The following is a 23,483-nucleotide window of genomic DNA, read 5'->3' as shown; positions in this document are numbered from 1 at the left end:
AGAGACAAAGACAAAAAATCAAGACAAAAAGATAAAAACGTGGGATTGCGCTAAAAGAGGACTCTGCTAAATACTTTTTCTCTTCCTCCCTTTTTTTTATGCCTTTTATTTCTTTTTCTTTTTCTTTTTTTCTTTGGATATGCATTTCATAGTGGGAAGGAGAGAAAAAAAAAAGCGATATTTATTTCCGATTTATTTTTATGATAGATTACATTAATCATTGCATTCTTTTTATATATATATATATATATATATATATATTTGTAATAGTTCGTGTCTTTTTCTACCACCGAAAGAAGAAGAAAAAAAAATTTGTATTTCATTCAAAACAGTGCCAACTGTAACGTATAGTAAATCATTCGCTTTACGGACGTTTTATGCGTCGTTAAACGAATGCGTAACGAACGTAAATACGACGCGTTCCTCAATACGGTTTAACGGAACTCGAGGATTGTGATTTTAATGGTGGTACTTATTTTACAAACGGTGGGAAGGAGAAAGAGAAAGAAAGAAAGAAAAAGAAAGAGAGAGAGAGAGAGAGAGAGAGAAAGAGAGAGAAAGAGAGATACATGATCGCGGTCCAAATCTTGATTATATTGAAAGAAACTGACAAGAGATGCACTTTTCTTTTCTATCCTTTTGTTAGCAGAAATACAAGGAAGGATTGCATGTTTTTTTTTCGCGACGAACGTAAATCATTCAAGCTGACAAGTCGAAATAAAAATTTGAGATAATGAAACAAAAGGAAGGATTGAAAATAGGAATAAAACAAACATGCTCACCTTGTGTGTATAGTATCCAACCGATTGACGATTACATCGCATAGGACAAGCATTTTGACATCATCGGCAATTCAAGTTGCACGTCAATATGGCACGTAAATATTTATTACAAACAACATGTTGAGAAGAATCGGATCTGTGCGTTAGATTGTTATTTTATTTAATTCGATATCGAGTTAAAATATTCGAAACAGACGAGGAAGGAAGAAAGGAAAGTAGGTGGAGGAGGTACTGTATTATTACCACTGTAGGTAGTGCAATTTGAGAAGGAATAAAGGACGAGAGATCTAAGGGTAGGAATAAAGGAAGAAATAGAGAGGAAGGTATTAAGGTACAGGAGTTAAAGTTAATTAGTCGTTTAATCGGGTTTTCAGTAATTAGGAAGAACAAATAAACTTTAGGAAAACTCCAATGATTCGGAGTGATTTGCTTTTGCCCGGTGAGGAAGCACACAGTTACTGTGCAAAACTGAAAGAAAATCAAGAGGGAGAGAGAGAGAGAGAGAGAAGGATGATTGGGGAGGGGGAAAAAGAGAAATTTCAAGAAGAGTATCGAGCACTTGTGAGTGAACAACGCCAGTAAGAAAGTAAGTAAGTAAGTACAGTGCACTCTCGAATGGGTCGAAAGATACTATCGCGGATCTAACATTAGACAAAAACAGAAATAGACCATAATTTGCAAATCTTAGCTGGAAGAGAAGCAAAGGGGGAGGGAAGAAGACTGGGAGGAAAGAAACCGCAACGAGGATTTGGAAGACGGCCAAAATAACGTCGAGAGAGAGAGAGAGAGAGAGAGAGAGAGAGAGAGAGAGAGAGAGAGAGACGAGTTCTTGTGCGTGTGAGAAAGAGAATAAAACGAGAGATTAGAGAGAATGAAAGAAAGAAAAAGAGTGTGAGAGAGATGTTAAGTCCAGTGAAGCACCAATCGTATAATTGTTTCTTTATCACTGGGCTTTTATTCTAAAACGATTTTCAGAGAAAGTGAAAAAGATTCTCGATGAATCGAATATGATATCTAATTTCGATTCTGACTCATCCTGAAAACAAGACAATCATTATATTATTAAAATTAAAACTATTATTCACATTCAATCGAGTCGTTAATGTATTTACTATATAGGCCAGTCAATAAGAGGCAAATGAGAACTTTTCAGGTCTACCGAATGTACAATTTGATACAATGGTAATTCGACGTCGCTGAATCGAATGGTGCGAATTTTTTTGCAATACAATGTTGCGTTTACAAGAAAAAGGGTAAAACATTATGGCCGTATCTTAGAATCTAGGCATTTATTTATTATTATTTATTTATTATTATGCCTCTTATTGACTGGCCTAATAGAATTCTTCATTTTTAACATCGTAAACGTATGAAGAGTAGAGAAAAAGAGAAAGAGGAAAAGGGAGGAACAGAGTCTGCAAATTCTCATTTAGATTGAAATCTATGCATGGTACGCAAACACTCTCCAATACTCTGTCAATCTCGATCGGACGAATATAGGACGAGTACAGGACGAGTATAGACACCGATTGTCTAGACTTGCGTATCGAATGCAACTTTTAATTAATCCACTCGTCAACGAATTACATATGTATGTTATATATGGATGTAAAAAATAAAATATAAAAAATAAACAATTTAAGAAAAGGTAACTTTTTTAAAAAGTAATTTTTACAATTGTTCAATATCACATTGTATATATAAAAATTTATATTTATATTATATATATATATATATATCTTTTTTTCTATTCGTTATTTTTTTCTTTGTATTCGCAGAAAAACAGAAAAAAAGATATAAAATTCATGGACGATTATGCGACAATGGATTTAACGTCCGGAAGACGAGACCTTTTGTTGGGATTTTCGTGACAATTCCATCGAGTTCGTTCGCTTTATGCACGTTTACCCTGCTTCCAAGCTCCACACCCCAATTTACTCCTACTCCCATCCCCCCACCCCTTATCCAACCCTCCTGAAATTCTTTGCCGTTTCCGTAGAGGAGGCAAGAGAATGAAATGATGTCGTGCAATTAGTACGCAGTAGTAGGTGGTACATGGGAATTGCGAAATTCACTGGTCGAACGAAATTCAGACGATTAGTCTGGAAAACCTGTGACGACTACTGCAACACAGATGGTGATGACAGTTCTCTTTCTCTCTCTCTCTTTCTATTTCTATTTCTACGTATGCACTTTACGAGGGAAATCTCTTTTCTTGGACGGTAGGGTAATTATCTGGTTTATGTGGATTTTCTAGTATAATACAAATGTGCAGAAAAAAATAATAATTAATAATCTAATAACTCAATAAAGTTAGAAATATCAACAAAAAAAACTTAAGAAGTGTAATAGTACAAAGAATTTATACAAATAACAGATAACTCAAATAAAACTGGCACGGTTTTATCGCACATTAATTTGTTCGTGCATTTAAGTGTCATTATGTTCGAAAGAGAGAGGGAAAGAAAAAGAGAGACAGAGTATGTGTGCATACGAGTCTAGTAAAATTAATGCGTCCTCCCAGTGACAACACAATATCGTTAACATAGATCATATATCGTGTCTATCTTTCGACCTAATTTTAGTCAATTTATGTTACGTCATGTCGTCCCTAATTACACTCTACAGTTAATAAACAGAATAATACACTCTTGGATATATAAATAGTAATTAATTAATTTTTTTTTACATGTCTCATCTATCGATTTACGCATCTATTATAATATTTAAAATATTCACTGTCATGTATCACATTGATAATTAATCTGATGAATATTACTTCATATTCGTGTCTAATCTAATAATTAATATTTATTATAATATTTCTTATATATGAAAAAATTCTATTATTTACAATATTGAAAATATTTTACTTATTAATTTCATTATTGTAATATTTAAAAAGAATTTAAAAGATTTTTATTATTTTGATAATATGAAATCATATAGTGGAGTGATTTATTAGTGATTTTTCTTGACATCAATTTGACAACACTTTCAAGTTCGATCATTGAAACGTTATCGAACACGAGCCGAACGTTGAACGAATGTAACTCGATTAAAGGTACACATACTCATACCCACACACGCAATCTGGTTCGATTGTAATTCGTAAATCGGTAATTTGCGTCTAAATCGTTTCTACTATGTCCGGAACACCTGATATCCTTGCCGAAATTTATTTCATCGGGTGTAACCGTAAAAGAAAGAAGGAAGGAAGGAAGTTGGGGCCTGAGGAAAACAAATCACTCCCCCCGCCCCCCCCCCGACCCGATTTTTTTTGAAACGACGCTACTAGTCCCTTTCCCTTTTTATTCCTTCTTACTCCTTCTCTCGTCGACAAGAGAAATAAGGGTCGACATTCGAACGATTGAAAGGCGAAAATAAAGTATCCAATTTGTTTTCACTCCTCTTCTTCTATTTCTTATCTTTTGACTCCCTTTTTTCGATCTATTTAAAAATGTTAACAAATTATTAAATTATTCGAATAATCGATCATATATATTTCGAATAATATAGATTTATCTTTCTTACGTTAGAACGAATATAGGAGAGAGAGATATAAGATAGGATAATAAAATAAAAATTTGAAAATGGTGGGCCCCTTTTTGTTCTATTATTCTCTAGAGCATAGCCATCTTCCCAAAATCACTTTACTTACTCGATAAATCCTTCGCGTCTTGGCCGAAGCGTAGCAACGAGATTTTTTGGTTCGTTAGACCCTTTGGTGCCACGGCTGAAAGTAAATTCGATTTACTTTCGGTGAATTTAATTTCTCGCCTGCTAGTGAACCTGCTATATCGAGTATATTGAGATACGCTTCTCAAGTTCCCTCGTAGTAGTAAAGTAAAAGAAAAAGAAGGGAGAAAGAAATGTATAAAAGAGAAAAGGAATGAAATTAATGAAAATCACGTACTTTATGAAGACTCTACTAACGAAGTTTTATTTTTGTAGAGATAAAAATTTAATTCTAAAAATTGAAATAATTTATCACACCAAAATTCTACATACATATTCTAAATCTCAAGGGCTTAGTCGAATAATTATTTTCATTAAATTTCATGATTTTTAGTTTGTTTATAAAGTTTCAAACAAAATCGTAGAAAACAATACGCGGCTTGCCCTTAGAAGTAAAAAAAAAAAACAATTAAATTCATTCTTTATTGTAGATAAAAATATATATATATATATATATATATATATATGTTGAAAAATGAGTAGTACGTGCATTCGACTGAACATTTCCTTTGCAAGTCAATGCAAGTTTTAGGGATTTCAGAGTTTAGGTGTGAAGGAAGCTTAAAGGAAATAAAGGTCTCGTTTCCTAGCGGCCAGACCAACGTGCATAATTCAAGGGTGGACCGGTATCGATTGAGTCGCTACGCTCGACACTACGTTTCGCGAAACACAAAATGAACAAGAGTAAGAAAGACAGACAGACAGACAGGCAGAGAGAGAGAGAGAGAGAGAGAGAGAAAGAGAGGGCTTAAGAGAATGACGTACCAACTCTCTCTCTTTCAATATTTACAAGTACCAATCTGTCGAAAGGTATGAGGGCTTAATTAATCATCTGGGAACGTTGAGATTGACGTTTCTATCTATCTCTCTCTCTCTCTCTCTCTCTCTCTCTTCCCCCCCTCTCTCTCTCTCTTTCTTTCTTGTGCTATTCATTTTATTTTTAATTACGATTTTATATAAGCGCAAGAACATTTTGGGTGAGAGGGGGGAGGGGTTACAAGCATGTAATCCTTAGTTTAACATTACTTTATTTTTATTTGTTTTTGTTATGTTATAGTATTCACGATTAACATTATTTTGAGAAATCACGCGTAAGAAAAGAAAGAAGGGGGAATTGAGATTGTAGGAGGAAATTTTTGAAAGACAGGGGGGTAACTTCAAAAAGCTGTCAGATGCAGAGAACTCATGGTTCCTTTAGAAATCGTAAGAGGAAGATTTAGCGAAGGGTAGAAAGTTTTATGAGTCAAAGGCGTGGCAAAGATGATCATCAATAATTATATATATATATTATAAAAGAATATTTTTATATATATATATATATATATATATGTACATATATACATATTCTTTATTTTCTTCTTCTTCTTTCTCTCTCTCTCTCTCTTTCCCCGATTTAACTCGAACGAAAAGAGATTCTAGAATTTAGCATCGGCGAGCAATTTTTACAGTTGGAAGAGAAACGACAGAGCACGTAGAAACCGTTTCAACGTGGTTGAATGAAAAAAACGCAGGCATGAGCAAAAATTTGTTCGATGTAAAAATTCATGTCTTTACGTGGTTCGCCCTTCCCCCCACCCCATACCATTGATGTGCGTTCTTGTTGTAGGTACTCATGTTAGATTATTTTTTTTCTTTCTTCCTTTTCTTTTCCTTTAACGGTATGGAAAGTAAAGGGAGGAAAATATGTGCGTGTGTGTAAGGGGGGTTCATACACGCATACGTATATACAGGTAGTCCAAAAAGTTGCTTTATCAGGATGAACAATAAGAACAATGTTTATAGTTTAGCACGGTTATTTGATCGAATTTGTTTGATATCATCGTGTGTGCTATAATACATATATAATTTTGTTATAAATTCATTTTAATTTATACAGATTCGTATCGATAATTTTATATATTATGTTTTTTCTTCTTTTGGAACAATCTGTATATATATATATATATAAAGGGGAGGGGGAAGGGTCGCGATTGCGAAGCGTAAAAGATGAGTTATCGTGCGTTATCATTCCACTTGGATTCTCGAGCTGTGAAGAAAAAGAGAAACGAGGAAGTGGAAAAAAGAGGAAAAAATTGTTCGAAGGAGAGTGAGTACGGGGTAGAACTCACCTACCTCCTTCACCTGTCTTACGGGTTACCCTGAGCATAAAACACGGCGATGCACCGTTTTTCTTCCAAGAAAATAATTATAATAATAATAATAAAAATAACGATGCGAAGGCTGTATATAAATAGTATAGAATAGTAAAAAAAGAAAAATGGAAAAAAAGAAGGGAGGAGAGAAGATGATCGTCAATCGGTAGTTGTATTTCGAAATCTATTATCGGCAGAATTAGCGGTGCTTCGGGGCACGTATTTCGGCGACAGACCCTTTGTCTATGGTTAACGATACGGGGTGTCTGGATAAGGGTCCTGCGTATCGCAGATTCGTGTACAGTCGCATCCAACCCTCGGCAAACATCAGACTCGTGTTAGTCGTCAGAAATCAGGGGGGATATCCGGTGGCAACAGCGGGCAAAAGCAACCCTTGGGATTCACCATAGCTTCATCCCTACCACCATTCCCCTCTTATTTATCCTTTTCCAATTCACTTCCTCCTTCTCTTTCTTTCTCTCTATCTGTCTCTATATATATATGTGTATGTATATGTGTATCAAGTTTCCCGATAACTTGATCGTCTTTCTCTTTCTTTAGTCGAGGAGGGTGAGGGGAGGAAGCGGCAGCGATGGAGAAAAGACCTTGTTCGATCGAATGAGATCTCTGACGGTCTTTCTTTGAAGATTATTTCGTTTCTGATTGAATGGACTATTTTTCGAAGCTAAAAATATGAGAAATGTATAATATTATAAAGTAATTATACATTTGTTATTATCCCGAAATTATTTTCTCATTATTTCGATGAAATTTTCAAGCAACTGGCGAATTCTTTGACGCAAAAAAAAAAAACATTTTCGAGATGGTATTATATTTTATTTAGTAGTGATTTATTATTATTAATATATTTCAATTTATGCATTATTATATAAATATTCCTACACTTTCCTTAACTTTACATACAGTGTATGCACAGATAGAATGGGTAAAAAAACGTGTTAGAAAAAAATAATAAAAAAATAAAATTGTTCGTAAGGAGGATCGAGAGGATCGAGGATGGTAAAACTATCGATTACGAAGATCGATTGCAATCGTTATCTATCGTTCATGAGAAAGGATCGTGATGAGAATGCGGAGCAAGGGAAGGGGAGGGATGTTAGGGGGCCCGGAGGGTGTCTCCTCGCGCTTCCAATTTATGCTCCATGTCGATAACGGATGCGTTCGAGCGTGGTGGCCGACAGGGATGATTATCTTAATGATTATGTAGACAACTCGTATCCCGGCGCGAAGTGCTAAATTAACGATGAGTAGTCAAGGGAACGACGAATGATGAGTACTGCAAAGGGGAGATAGGAGAAGAGAAACCGGAGATGAAAAACAGAAAATATTGGAAAAAAAGAAAATTAATATATTATAAAAATAGTATATATATATTAGGAAATAGTAGAAACGGTAATAAAATAACACATCAGATATACACGACGATGTATATAATTAGCAAATGCATTCGCGACATGCAAACTGATAATTAATAAACTTTGTCGGCGGTCTTAAATGCTTTTTGTTTTTTTTTTCTTTTTTGAATAAATAAATCTCATTATAAGAAAAATTTAATATTATTTTCGATTAGAACGATAGATATTTTTTATTAGAATTTTGTTATTTCTTAAATGAATTTTTGATCGTTTGCCCGTTGCGTTTTTCTTTTATTCATTTTTCACATAAGTCTTGATCATATTTGTTTACAAATTTTCTTACGAAAAGGTATTATTCATTGAATCGGTTCTTCTTTCTTTTCTTTTTGCTACTTTGTTCTTTTGGTCGGATATTTCGCAGATGCGGTAAATGCGTTTTCGATATCTACGAGTGGATGAGGTAGTACAGATTCGACCGAGCCTCGTTTCACGTAAACAACACGAAAATCGTTCTATCGATTCTCGTCCTGAAAGATTTTCATGCGAAAAAGTATTTGGTATTCTCCCGGCAAATATTATTTTCGCGTTAAATCGAACGTTGTCGTTAGGAACGTCCATCGTATCAACGTTAAGGATATACTTACGTGAATTTTTCCAACGTTAAGTTTAATGTTAAGACAATACATCAGATATACATAAGGTAAAAGTTTAAGCAATATATTATAAATGTAAGAGAAATAATAAAATCTATTATATATAGTTTGAGACAAAAGTAGTGCACCAAAAAATCCGATAAAAAGTACAAAGCATTTCGAAATAACCAGTTTCATTAAAACGTGATTAGAAAATTATGAAATAATTATTTATTGTTTAAACAATTTTTCTATCCCTAAACTACCATGCAAATAATGATGGTAAAATGAGATAATAATGTGATAAGAAAAAGAAAGAGATAGAGAGAAAGAGAAAAAAAAAAAAAAGATGAGAGGAACGAGAAGAATGGCGATATTTCAGGAAGGCGAACTTTTTAGTGAGATTACTGGCCGATAATAATTCAACCACAGGCGTTGCGGACTGGGGGACGGAATTTCATTTCAATTCTGAACTATCTCTCTTTCTTTTTCTCTCACCCTCAGCGGGAAAGCATCGTGTTAGGGGGCTGAAAGTGACAGTGGCGTGGGACCAGAGAGAAAATCTGCTAGCGACGCGAAAGACCTAAACCCCAGACAGTTTTCAATGTAATGGAAAGTCCTGATAACGAGCAAAAAAGTAAACACTTACTTACTTACTTACTTACGCTCAAACGTTCAAATCTTTTTTTTCTCATCTGTAGAAGAAATACAAAAAATTGTCATTTCACTTTGAATCCTTAACTTTATGAACTAATCAATACAAGGGTTCAATTAATTGTTAATTCATTAACTTGTAATATGCATTTCCTACTATTCCAAAACTGATCCTAAACATTAAAAAAATCTCTTTCATTAGTAATGAACTAAAGACCCAACAAAATAAATCAAATAGTCATAGGAACAAATCAAATTTTCTAATTACTTATCGCATAAAAATATTGACTCTTAAAGTTTCCTGGTTACTCTCCGAACCTTTTCTAGTATGTTAGAATAAAACTAAAAAATGATAATTCATTGAAAAACTAAAATAAAAATTGTGATTCGTGCGGAAAATTGTTGGATGGAAAGATGCGCGACGCGATCGATTTTTACGTCCCTCGTTTATCACGAAGGAAATAAAAAGAGAGAGAGAGAGAGAGAGAGAGAGAGAGAGAGAAAAAGTGAGAACAAGCTCGATACCCAGACGCACACTATACATCGAGCGTTGTCAGCTTCCCGAATGAAATTTTCTGTTTTTTCATCCACTCGACGCGAATATCAAGCTAGGTTGCGATTTTTATCCTCTCTCCGTTTCTCCTTTTCCGGAAATATTGAACATCCACCCTCTTTCCACTTTCTACCCTCTCTCACTTCTCCCTATACTCTTTCACGAACGTTTTAGATTATGAAATTTACGATTAACGTCGCTCATAGTAACTCGTAGTCCCTTTTTTCTTCAACGATAACTACCAAACGAGTCACATTTTTCCTTTTTTTTAATTTTTTTTTTTAATTACTTTGTCTCATGAAATAAAGAAAATCATTTAAACTTGCAGGTTATTCTCATAAAACAAATTGTCAAAAATAGAGTCAAAAAAGTATTGGTAGTATAATAGTCGATAAAAATGACAGGGTTACTTGCAACGATTTATCTTCTACGATATTTTCATCATCTTAACATTTAATCGTTCGAGACTCGAATTTTACAGAAAACATTCGTAACGTTTTATAATGATGGAATATAAAGGGAGCGAAGGTAGAAAGGGAGGAATAAAACACAGGGAATGAAAAGGGCTGAGATCGTTCGTCTTACAAACTTCCTGTCGTTCATCATCGCGACGCGAAACAACAATCTTCATTCGTCCTTATACTAGAGAGATCTTACTCGATTTTGAATCACAATAAGAGAGAAGGTGAAAGAGAAAGATAAAAAGTTAGATAAATATGAGGGACGCGAAAGGAAATTAAACGAGACGAAACAAACGAATCGATTAAAATAATTAAATAAATAAAATGTATTTTAAATTAACATTTGTAGGAATGAAAAAAGAAAAGAGTAATTATTCTCAGCATACGATTACGAATCGAGGCTCGTAATATTACGCATAATCGCATACAACTAGCAACCACACCGGCTGTGTGAACAGCTGTCGGTCGTTTTTTGGTTTCTTTTAAAAGAAAAATATCAGACCATCCTCGTCCATTAATGGTAAGAAACGAGGTGGTTAATTAAAATTTTTTGCATTTAAATTACCCGAGTTATCGAGCTTTCTTCTTACAAAGCTTAGAAATATGTTAATGTTATATCTTTTGGAGAATAAAGAACATACGTAATATAGTAATAAGTTTCAATATATTGTAGTTGCTTGGAAAATTCGTGCAGGTTTATTGTTAAATAAATTATATATATAAATATATTAATTCTATAATAAATATTATTTATAAATCATCACGAGAACTTTTCGAGTAACTTTATTCGTATTTGTTCGTACTTAAGACCAACTCGAAGTCGTCACTATAATCTTTCTGCGATTCTATAAGTCTAAACCAGCTTCGATTCCCCATTGAAATTCTACAGGAATTACAGGAAGACGTCGTCAATCTTCTCAGGGTGAATGCAACACGCCCAGGATGTTAAATCTTAAGATATAAACTCTACCCCATAGTGCTCTCTTACTACTCTTGGCGTGTATGTGTCAGCCTATATAATATATGTAACACGCAAACATAACGAGAGGGTAAATGAGATCTTTTATCTCCTATGACCTCTCTCTCCTAGTTTATTTCTCTTTCTTTAGAATTATTTTCATTTATTATTACAAATAAATACTATTGTTTTATTTGTTACAATTTTATTAAATGTAAATTAAATGAGATCAATCCCAAATTATCTAGTAGAAGGAGAAGCAAGCAGCAATACTTTTAGATAAGATCACTGTAAAGAGGACACCCGTTGTATAATGTTAAACTACCATATAGCACGGCGAATATTCTATCTAAAGTCTACCATAGATCATCGACGGTAGTCATGTCTTGCCTTTCTCGGTCCCATAGAAATTATTTCTCCACCAATGAACGAAGGAACGAACGTTTATGGTGTTATAAGATGACGGTTAGATTTTCGTCATAAATAAGATGAAAACGAACGACGTAAATCGTAATACTTCAAATCACAAGATTAGACGATTGAGAATTAGTATGAATGATGATATCTCTTTGTCTTGTAATAAACAAAAAAAAAATAATGATTAATATTTATAATAAATACGAAATTAATTGTATGAACAAAAAGTATTAAGTAATAAATTCTTTATATTTAATTTGTCAACGACATATATTAATTGATTTGATAGAAAGCATCATAGTATGGTGTTACATACTTTCAATCAGATTTGCATCGATTCGTATAAAGTAAAGTGGTCAACGTGTTGTTGATCAATAATGTATAATAGCTGGTAAACAAAAGCGATGAAATGGTGAGAAACGTCAATGACTACGACATACACGTGTCGAACGTGTTTGTACGATAAACGATGTATCCTTCACGAATTAAGTTTATGCCCTATTGTACTTACGCGAATGTAATTGAAATCTTTTTGTTCGACTATTTTGTTTAAATACATTTCTAAAATTATTTTCATTCTACAAACATTGTTTGTAATATTTAACATAAACTTAATTAAAAAGAAAGAAAAATTATAAAGAAATGTATTATCTAAATTATCGTTTATATCAAATGTTTGTCTTTAGACTATTAACTATAGACTCTAAGACTATTAAATAAGCCTTAAAAGTGCATAGAAAAATAGTCGATTATAATTTCAAATATTCTTAAGGTACCTAAGTTGTTAGCATAATGTAAAAATAAATAATAATTATATGACACGTGTATAGTAGTCCTGGATCTTGTACCCATTAGAAAGGATGATAGGGTAAGAGTATATAAATAGTAATACCTAAGTACAAAATACTAAAGAATAATAACTATGGCTAAATGTGACCGGCAGAGCGTATCGTTCGAGTAATAATTTTAACTAGAATATATCTCGGCAATATTGCATATACATTCTCTGCATTCCTAGTTAGAATTTAATGACTAGCTGGTATTCCCTTTATAAACCTTTACAAATGTCGCGATCGTCCTAAATAATTATCTCGAATATGCTTCTACGTTAGCCCAAACAAGCACAAAGGTAATTAAGTTTTGAGTACATTTGTTCGCCATACAGTATTTCTCTTCTATCACTAATTACTAAATCAATTTGACAGTATAAAATGTATCCGTTCGAAAGAACAATTAGAATGATTAATAATATTAAATAGTAAATAATAAAATTATATAAAGTGTGTTTTCAAACAGTGTTTGATATAAATATCTAATGATTAACAAGTTAATTACGAAAGTGAGAGAAAGTCATGATGAAAGATCGATTTATATGCACCTTAAGACAGTCATAATTTCTTAAAATATATATATACACACAAGTTATATCTATCGACGTTCTATATCAGCACGTCGATCAATGATATCGCCATCGTAAAACACATTTGTGTCAATCTTTGAGAAACGAGTAACACGACCAATCAACAAGTATGCACGCGTATAGAATAAATAAGTTGCTCGATTTATGTCTCGTAAAATTCATTTACGTTAGATATTATTTTGACAAATATCCGTGTCTGAATATCCATTGCAAATTCATTAATTTTAATTCTAGAATGATCAAAGTTGATATTTTCGTATGTTCATTTTGTGAGAAAAATATTCGTAAGATTTTCAATAAATCATCTTGTAAATATTTAGCGTTAATCGTTCGTTAATGGAAAAACAAAAAGACGATAAATAACGTACGAGAATTAAATGCCGATCTATCGATATAAAGAAGAGAAAAGAAAAAGAAAATAAATCAAATAGAAGTTTGGAAGTCCGGAAGGTAGTCTCGATCTATTCTTTGTAATTCTTGTTCTCGCACTTGACCTCGTAAATAAGTATTAGAAAAAGAAGGTAAACGCTCACCGTTCGTAGGAATCTGGGGTCGTGCAGAGCTCGCTCAGCATGCAGTCCAAATCAGTCGCCAGAGAATTAAGTAGCTGAAAGCAAAAGCAACAAAATACAAAATAAGATAATAATAAAAAAGAAAACTTAAGATCGATCATTAACTTTTTTTAATTCTATTCTACACGCTTACGTTCTGTTTTATTCAAATTGAACACAAATAGAATAATATCGTAACCTATCATAAGTCGTATTATATCTGTTTACTGATTTGAAATGAGCAACTTCCTGCGGAAAGTTGTTACTAAGTTATGTAATAATTAATATTTGCGATCGTAACAAACAAGATTGTAGGTAAGTGTGTTATACATACATACCTGGATTGTATGTATAATATGTAAGAATATATTTTGTTTACTATCCCCAATATTGCTACAAATTTTATTCTATATTAAGATATATGTTTTTTGAAACATCCTGTATAGATATATGCATACATAGGAAGATATATAGGATCGTTTTCTGTATTTGCCCTGCATCATGAAAGCGGTGCTCGGAAAATTAGAAGGTTTCCATCCGCAGGCACTTTCCTAGAGTCAATATTGAACATGGAGAAGACATTCGATAAAGTTTCGCAACGCGTTCGTTGTCGTCGTCAATGATACGCATGATTTCATCCCACTGTATGCTTTCTATACGTGACTGTATAGAAAGACTATATGTATATGTGTCACCTATGTCAACGCGTGCGTGCGTACGACTTTTAGCCGATCGTTCGCAATAACATCACGAAACGTAGAAAAAGAATTTCGATGGATCGATTCGAGCAGGAAATTGGCAAAAAAAAAAAAAAAAAAAAAAAGAAAAACATTCACTTAGATAAAAAAGGAAAAATAAATGGGAGTTATTATATGGAAGGACGAATGATAAATCCTTGAATCTTGGATGCGTTAGGTGCATGTGCATTATACAGTTTGCTTTACGATTCCCTCCGTCGGTAGCAACCGCAATCTGTCAAGTGTATTAAGCAGACGCGTCGATTTAACGCTGGATCAGTGTCGGCCAATTGATTAATGCTACCGGGTGGGACGGAAGGTACGGTAAAATATAGCTACAGTACACGAATGCACGTCCAACGATGTATTTGTATAATACTCAAATCTTTTCAATCGACACCTTTCTATCTTCATTATTTTTCTATAATTTCTATCAAAACGCTTTAGATTCTAAACATAAAAAAGCAAGAAAAAACAACGAATTAGTAAATAAACTTAATGAATAAATATAATATAACATATACTAACGAAATGTAATATAACAACGGGCAAGAAAGTTTAATCGCTAACGTCACGTGTTTCCTTTACACGTTTTTAATTCTCATACTACGTTTATTCTTCTGAAATGAGAAAATGAAGGAAAGAAAGAGATAGAATAAATTCGATTAAACAAAAGGCAAAAGTACAAATTGAATGTGTCGCTATTGACGATGGTATTGCATGCACAGTGTACACTTGTTGGATGAAGTAACGACAACGGCATGAACGAAATAACGTTACGAGAAGAGGACTGCTGATTGGATCTAATCCGTTTAATTCGAAGAATGAGTTTCAGAGGACCATTTTAATTCGAGCATATACTATATATATATACTACTATACTTATGGTAGTATCCTTCATCGTTGCGTTATACTACGTGTTCAGTTACATGTTCAGAGTTTGGTTCAACTCTTCGAGTGTTCTTCTTAAACTCGAGTCTCGAATTATACAGGGTGTGTATATCTGTCTGCTAACTAAACTGGACTGTAATTTTTATTTTTTTTTTGTTATTTTTCCAACTACACCGACGTAGTCACTGCAGAAATTCGAGAATTGGTTAAATCAAATTTCGCATTTTATTTCGTCTATCGTAATTTCCATTGTTACACCATCGACTGTACTTACTAGCATATTTTCATTTCAATGTTAAAACCAATTATTTGACCGGTTCCAAACTGTACCAAATCATTTTCCAAACTATACATTCGAGATGACATTTTTTGATTCTATCTCAATGATGAATATTTTATTCTCTCTCTTTCTTTTGTCTTCATTGTCTCACAATAACCATTACCATTTATTTCAATTAAATATTTCATTTCATTTTTTTCCATTCCATTCATAATATAATTTATCCACGTGCAAATACCATAAAATAGATAAAAAAAATTTGGAAATGGTTGCTTTATTTTTTGTTTTCCCTCTTTTTTTTTTTTTTTTTAATAGCATTTATGATTCCGATATACAAGACTAGTATAATTTGTATGGATTCTTTGAACTTTTAGCAATATATATATATATTCGGATCGTCAAAAGGGGTTTCTTCTCTCTGTCACGAATTCGCATAGCCTTTACTGTCGGTTTCACGAATCTATCGATCCCTATTGGGTTTTCAAGCAAAGGTTCGACAGCCGGAATATCTCACTGAGTTGTACGGGGTTATATGGGAGGGAGAGGATGGCATGCTTGGTTGGTTCGCATTACTCACATAGACTACAAAGTGCACCAACACTAGAACATAAATATTCATTCGTATGCGACAAAGCTATACGCGAATAATACATTCACGTAATTCTCGTCTAACTACTACTACATGGATACGTGCGACTCAACGAACTTCGAATTTTCGTGTAAACTCGAAAAAAGAGAGAGAGAGAGAGAGAGAGAGAGAAAGACAGTTTATCTTTTTCTTTTAAATTGAATTAAAGTTGAACACATGGATATATTTTCCAGTAGGTATATATAGTATATATTATATTGTATGTTTTAAAAAAATATATTTATTTTATAAAGATTATTCTCGATAAGACATTAATCGTTTAAGAGATAGTAATGGACGTGAAAATGGGTTAAATGGAAAATTTTTAAGTAAAATACGAGCCCTCGTACGTACTTCAATCGTTTGATAGAAAATTCGAGAGGATCTTAGCTGTCAATCGATGTAGAAGTAAACTGGGATACTTTGTATTGACAGTATCCCACAAGCCCACCCCTTCCCCTCCATCTCCGAGTAAAAAGAATACGAAGAGAAACTTGTCGAAAGCTAAGAGAATAGATCGCAATTACATTTTCATCGATGACTTACTCCGTTCTTTTCGAAATCATTTTTTAATTATGAGGTTAGTCGCGGCAACATTGAAATCACAACACAATTGAAATTTTATTTGAATTCTACTAGAAAGTATTGTCAGCAGTGTTCGCACGAATCAATTATTTGATTATTTTACAAAGCAGAAATAAAGAGATAGCGAGGGAAGGAAAGATTTTTGTGAAGTGAAACTTCTTCTGATAAGGTAATGAAAATTTTCAAACGAGACGAAAAGTTGAAAGGTTTTTTTTAGGGGAGAACGTTATTTGAGTGGTTGGGAAGAAACGGGGAAAATATCGATCTGGCAAAATTTGCAGGGAGACGATAAGGGAGATACGATGAAACACCCAAGCAACGGGCACCAACAATTTCAAGCGAGACACAATAAGTTTAACATTGCAATTCAAAAGAATGTTTGAAAAAATACTTTACTACAGAGTAAAAGAATAAAATTAACAGAAAAAATCAAATCCAACTGACACGCGAGAGCATTTAAATTTATACCTTTTATGATGGAACTCTATTTGTTAAATTATTTTTATAAGATATATTGCTAACGTATATTAAATATTTCAAATAGATAATTATCTTTCAACATTATTTGCCTCGACATATTATTTCTGAACATACATGAAATAAAATATAATTTATTTAACTAAAGAATACAGAGTCGTAGAAAAATAAGTTTAATAATTAAATATTTTTTTATGATATACACACTTTCAATACTTTTTAGATTAATTTCATATTTTATTTTATTTTTGTTTCGTTTTCTAAAGTAGACACATTACATTTTATTAAATTTAAAATTGCAAAGAGATATTTATCAAGAACGATTTCCGTTGGCACATAAAACGTGATCTAATGTAAGTCATAAACGGTTTTTTTTTTTTTTTCTGACAAACTATATTAATTTCTACCTTTCACCGATATATCCAACTTTCGCAACGTGTTTTTCCTCTCTTTTTCTTTCTTTCTATTTTTTCGTTCGTTTCTTTATTTCGACATATACGATTAAGAATATTCTATCACGAATTCAAGGAAATGTCACTTTTACGTTTCGATTTTACGTATAAATCTTTCTCTGGTGAGAACCATTTTGAAAATAAAAGAAAATCGTATGGCAATTTATAGAATAAAGGTTCATAAAATAACGGCGAATATACTTTGTTCCAGCTGCGTTAGCATAAAAAGAACTTTTTTTTACATTCGGTTCGGTTTGATTCTATCTCGAAGATAAAAAGAAGAAACAGAACGAGGAAGGAATAGAGAATAGTCGTATAATAGAGTCATTTAAATTTTATACTTAAATATACAAAATATTGACGCGAACTTTTCAAAGAAATGATAAAGATGTGCACTTTACAGCGCTGCATTCCCTGAAATTTTATACATGTCATGTTAGATCGTTCAGAATACCGTGTCTAAACTATCTATCAAATCATCAAAGCGTGTTACGTAACTATAACATATACCTAAGAACTTTAAAATATGAAAATACATTACAATATGTTCTCACTTTACGAAAAATGAAATTTAAACAAATTTACTATTTTATTTTATTTATTTTCAACTCATTATTTTTGTTTCTCGCTAGATAATAAAAAGAAAAGAGAACGTAACATGATCAAACGCTATAATCACAAATATCTTGGGAAGAAGAAAACAAATGTATTCTTTTATTATTTCCAACGAATATGCTCTCTTCAGTATATAGTATAAACTGTAAACTATAATACAGTCTTCAGGGCCGTAACACGAGAACCTAGAGTGGTAATTTCGTATTCGAGGTTAAAACCGCATCTCGCAGTAAATGTTTTACGTACGCAAAGTAGATATATATGCACGGTAAATACATGCATGCATAAATATATGTATGTAGCATACAATGAACGAATGTAAAAGGGCGGTCTGTCCCTTTCTTCCGTTTCCCTTCGTTTTCCTTCCATTCAGACAAAAGAGGACCCTTCGAATTCGACTCGAGGGACGGGCTAGCAACCTTCCTTCCTTCCACTCTACGCACGTTATGTTCAATTCATTTTGGATACGAGAACAAGACTCCTAATTAATACTGGACGTTTTGTCCTCTTTTTCGTACACAAAAAAAAAAAAAAAAAAAAAAAAANATTTTGGATACGAGAACAAGACTCCTAATTAATACTGGACGTTTTGTCCTCTTTTTCGTACACAAAAAAAAAAAAAAAAAAAAAAAAGAAAAAAAACAGAGAACACTCGAAAGATTAGAAAGTAAAAAAGAAACCGAAAGTTGCAACGTTCGATGCAAATGTATATGCTAAAAACGTGTCAGAGGTTAATGATCGGTCTTTAGATATTTGACTCCTTTCATTTTTGTATTATTGTAATTATATTGTCTTGTTCTATTTGAAGGCGTAAATTTCAAATAAATCCTACAATGAAAATTTTCAATTTCATGAACATTTTCACGAACAGCTTGAACTCATTTTCGTGATAATAGATATGCACAACATTTATCGCTAGATGAATGCATCTAAAGTTTGTTTGTCTCTTTTACTCCCTTTCTCCATGATACACATAAAAAACACACACACATATGTACATACAAGTACTCGCATATACCGATATAAATTCTGTCAGCTACAGTAAAGTGTATCTTTGAGTTATGTATCTGATAAGAACAACCCAAGCACAAGTGTCATTGTCAGTGTGCAAATACATAGACACATTATGTACACGATGCATCGTGCATTACGATAACGAGCAACCATTGCTCCAAGCTTGTTTAATTGTCCATCTATTCTCCATCCTAATCGTACCTATTTCACATCTACGAAATTCACGATAAACATCACAATTCTAAATGTTGCCTTCTAATTAACAAATACCGTTAATGCAAATTTATTGGTTCTATCATTTGTTAGAGAAAAATTGAAGACAATTAATACCTAAACTGTATTACTCTACTAATAAGTATTCTTAAATAAATATATCGATAAATGACATTTTATTGTAACAACCTTAAAGAAAAAAAATGAGACGTAAGGGCTGGGGGAAAGAAAGAAGTTTTCCCATTTATATTTTTATTTATAAGAAGACGAAAGACGCGAGTAGTATGATCGTGGTTATTATCCAGTATGAAGCGCACCTGCGCTTCATCGAAATTATCGAAGCACCCATTTTCCCTATACCTCCATATTTTTATCCATGTATATGTATATATAAGTACATATATGCATATATATTTACTCGTATACGAGCTACGTAAGTGTGTGTGTGTGTATGTGTCTGTCGGGAACGACAGCTGCGTTAGATCGAGTGCATTACGTGTACCTTTTCGTACACATCATGTGTGTGCACATAAACACACACATTTATATTATAATCTTGTGCACGCATATATGTATATATATATATATACATAAATATATACGAGTAAATACATGTATATGCCTATAAATGTGTACATGACACGAAGAACGACGAAGAGTTCTGGAAATACGAATAAACACATAAACCAACACATACACGTACACGTATCGATTTTGACGTTATAATCTTTTCCATTGATTTTATATAATTCAACCGAAATAAACTACATGTTTATATATATATATATATATATATATAGTATTTAATTGATCGAATTACATTTACACATAGAGCGTAGGGTATTTTAAAATAGAAAACTAGCGATGGTAAGTTTTTGACTGTAAACTATGTTTATTGGTTAGTGTGCAAGGATGATTAAATGTATGATCTAACTGGAGATATAATAAGATTATTTACAATATCGTCGAAAAACTACAATTCATCGTGTCGATAATTGAACGGTGTAATGTCGCGATTTTTAAAAGTTTTCTTTGAATGATGATAACGATGACTATGCATAAGTAAAATTTATATACTTGTATATACATCAAGAATGATATACAGAATTCTAAGAAAAATGCATGATTATTCTTCTTCTTCTTCGTCTTTTTTTTTTCTTAACATAAATATTAATACACACGACGTTGTCTCTATCAGAAATAAGTTCTGAGAAAAATCAACATAAACGTCAGGGATCCGACGACACGTGTTGTGAAAAAAAAGGATTTTAGATACATATCATTAATTACTATGCACGGACTGTAAAAAAAAGATAACAAAAATGAAAATAATAAGAGAGAGAGAGAGAGAGAGAGAGAGAGAGAGAGAGAGAGAAAGACAGTTTATCTTTTTCTTTTAAATTGAATTAAAGTTGAACACATGGATATATTTTCCAGTAGGTATATATAGTATATATTATATTGTATGTTTTAAAAAAATATATTTATTTTATAAAGATTATTCTCGATAAGACATTAATCGTTTAAGAGATAGTAATGGACGTGAAAATGGGTTAAATGGAAAATTTTTAAGTAAAATACGAGCCCTCGTACGTACTTCAATCGTTTGATAGAAAATTCGAGAGGATCTTAGCTGTCAATCGATGTAGAAGTAAACTGGGATACTTTGTATTGACAGTATCCCACAAGCCCACCCCTTCCCCTCCATCTCCGAGTAAAAAGAATACGAAGAGAAACTTGTCGAAAGCTAAGAGAATAGATCGCAATTACATTTTCATCGATGACTTACTCCGTTCTTTTCGAAATCATTTTTTAATTATGAGGTTAGTCGCGGCAACATTGAAATCACAACACAATTGAAATTTTATTTGAATTCTACTAGAAAGTATTGTCAGCAGTGTTCGCACGAATCAATTATTTGATTATTTTACAAAGCAGAAATAAAGAGATAGCGAGGGAAGGAAAGATTTTTGTGAAGTGAAACTTCTTCTGATAAGGTAATGAAAATTTTCAAACGAGACGAAAAGTTGAAAGGTTTTTTTTAGGGGAGAACGTTATTTGAGTGGTTGGGAAGAAACGGGGAAAATATCGATCTGGCAAAATTTGCAGGGAGACGATAAGGGAGATACGATGAAACACCCAAGCAACGGGCACCAACAATTTCAAGCGAGACACAATAAGTTTAACATTGCAATTCAAAAGAATGTTTGAAAAAATACTTTACTACAGAGTAAAAGAATAAAATTAACAGAAAAAATCAAATCCAACTGACACGCGAGAGCATTTAAATTTATACCTTTTATGATGGAACTCTATTTGTTAAATTATTTTTATAAGATATATTGCTAACGTATATTAAATATTTCAAATAGATAATTATCTTTCAACATTATTTGCCTCGACATATTATTTCTGAACATACATGAAATAAAATATAATTTATTTAACTAAAGAATACAGAGTCGTAGAAAAATAAGTTTAATAATTAAATATTTTTTTATGATATACACACTTTCAATACTTTTTAGATTAATTTCATATTTTATTTTATTTTTGTTTCGTTTTCTAAAGTAGACACATTACATTTTATTAAATTTAAAATTGCAAAGAGATATTTATCAAGAACGATTTCCGTTGGCACATAAAACGTGATCTAATGTAAGTCATAAACGGTTTTTTTTTTTTTTTCTGACAAACTATATTAATTTCTACCTTTCACCGATATATCCAACTTTCGCAACGTGTTTTTCCTCTCTTTTTCTTTCTTTCTATTTTTTCGTTCGTTTCTTTATTTCGACATATACGATTAAGAATATTCTATCACGAATTCAAGGAAATGTCACTTTTACGTTTCGATTTTACGTATAAATCTTTCTCTGGTGAGAACCATTTTGAAAATAAAAGAAAATCGTATGGCAATTTATAGAATAAAGGTTCATAAAATAACGGCGAATATACTTTGTTCCAGCTGCGTTAGCATAAAAAGAACTTTTTTTTACATTCGGTTCGGTTTGATTCTATCTCGAAGATAAAAAGAAGAAACAGAACGAGGAAGGAATAGAGAATAGTCGTATAATAGAGTCATTTAAATTTTATACTTAAATATACAAAATATTGACGCGAACTTTTCAAAGAAATGATAAAGATGTGCACTTTACAGCGCTGCATTCCCTGAAATTTTATACATGTCATGTTAGATCGTTCAGAATACCGTGTCTAAACTATCTATCAAATCATCAAAGCGTGTTACGTAACTATAACATATACCTAAGAACTTTAAAATATGAAAATACATTACAATATGTTCTCACTTTACGAAAAATGAAATTTAAACAAATTTACTATTTTATTTTATTTATTTTCAACTCATTATTTTTGTTTCTCGCTAGATAATAAAAAGAAAAGAGAACGTAACATGATCAAACGCTATAATCACAAATATCTTGGGAAGAAGAAAACAAATGTATTCTTTTATTATTTCCAACGAATATGCTCTCTTCAGTATATAGTATAAACTGTAAACTATAATACAGTCTTCAGGGCCGTAACACGAGAACCTAGAGTGGTAATTTCGTATTCGAGGTTAAAACCGCATCTCGCAGTAAATGTTTTACGTACGCAAAGTAGATATATATGCACGGTAAATACATGCATGCATAAATATATGTATGTAGCATACAATGAACGAATGTAAAAGGGCGGTCTGTCCCTTTCTTCCGTTTCCCTTCGTTTTCCTTCCATTCAGACAAAAGAGGACCCTTCGAATTCGACTCGAGGGACGGGCTAGCAACCTTCCTTCCTTCCACTCTACGCACGTTATGTTCAATTCATTTTGGATACGAGAACAAGACTCCTAATTAATACTGGACGTTTTGTCCTCTTTTTCGTACACAAAAAAAAAAAAAAAAAAAAAAAAA

At 32.4% G+C, this 23,483-nt stretch overlaps 1 protein-coding gene and 1 long non-coding RNA gene across 3 annotated transcripts in view; one reads left to right on the top strand and one right to left on the bottom strand.

Moving 5' to 3' along the window:
* Positions 1-13,656: 13,656 nt before the first annotated feature.
* The window catches only part of LOC106787275, a 54,410-nt gene continuing 44,583 nt past the window's right edge, over positions 13,657-23,483 (bottom strand). For both annotated transcript variants that reach the window (XR_001381767.1, XR_001381768.1), the window contains exon 3: positions 13,657-13,730. This is a non-coding gene — a long non-coding RNA (uncharacterized LOC106787275). The remainder of the gene's footprint in view (positions 13,731-23,483) is intronic.
* The window catches only part of LOC106787271 (general odorant-binding protein 72-like), a 29,600-nt gene continuing 21,447 nt past the window's right edge, over positions 15,331-23,483 (top strand). The window contains exon 1 of the mRNA XM_014749487.1: positions 15,331-15,404. Coding sequence (XP_014604973.1) covers positions 15,341-15,404 — 64 coding nt within the window. The 5' untranslated portion in view covers positions 15,331-15,340. The remainder of the gene's footprint in view (positions 15,405-23,483) is intronic.

The sequence above is a fragment of the Polistes canadensis genome, unplaced genomic scaffold, assembly GCF_001313835.1.
Source record: "Polistes canadensis isolate GaletaPanama2010 unplaced genomic scaffold, ASM131383v1 scaffold_96, whole genome shotgun sequence".
Lineage (NCBI taxonomy): Eukaryota > Metazoa > Arthropoda > Insecta > Hymenoptera > Vespidae > Polistes > Polistes canadensis.
Note: the sequence above shows the minus strand (reverse complement) of the source record. Positions and strands in the feature narration are given on the sequence as shown.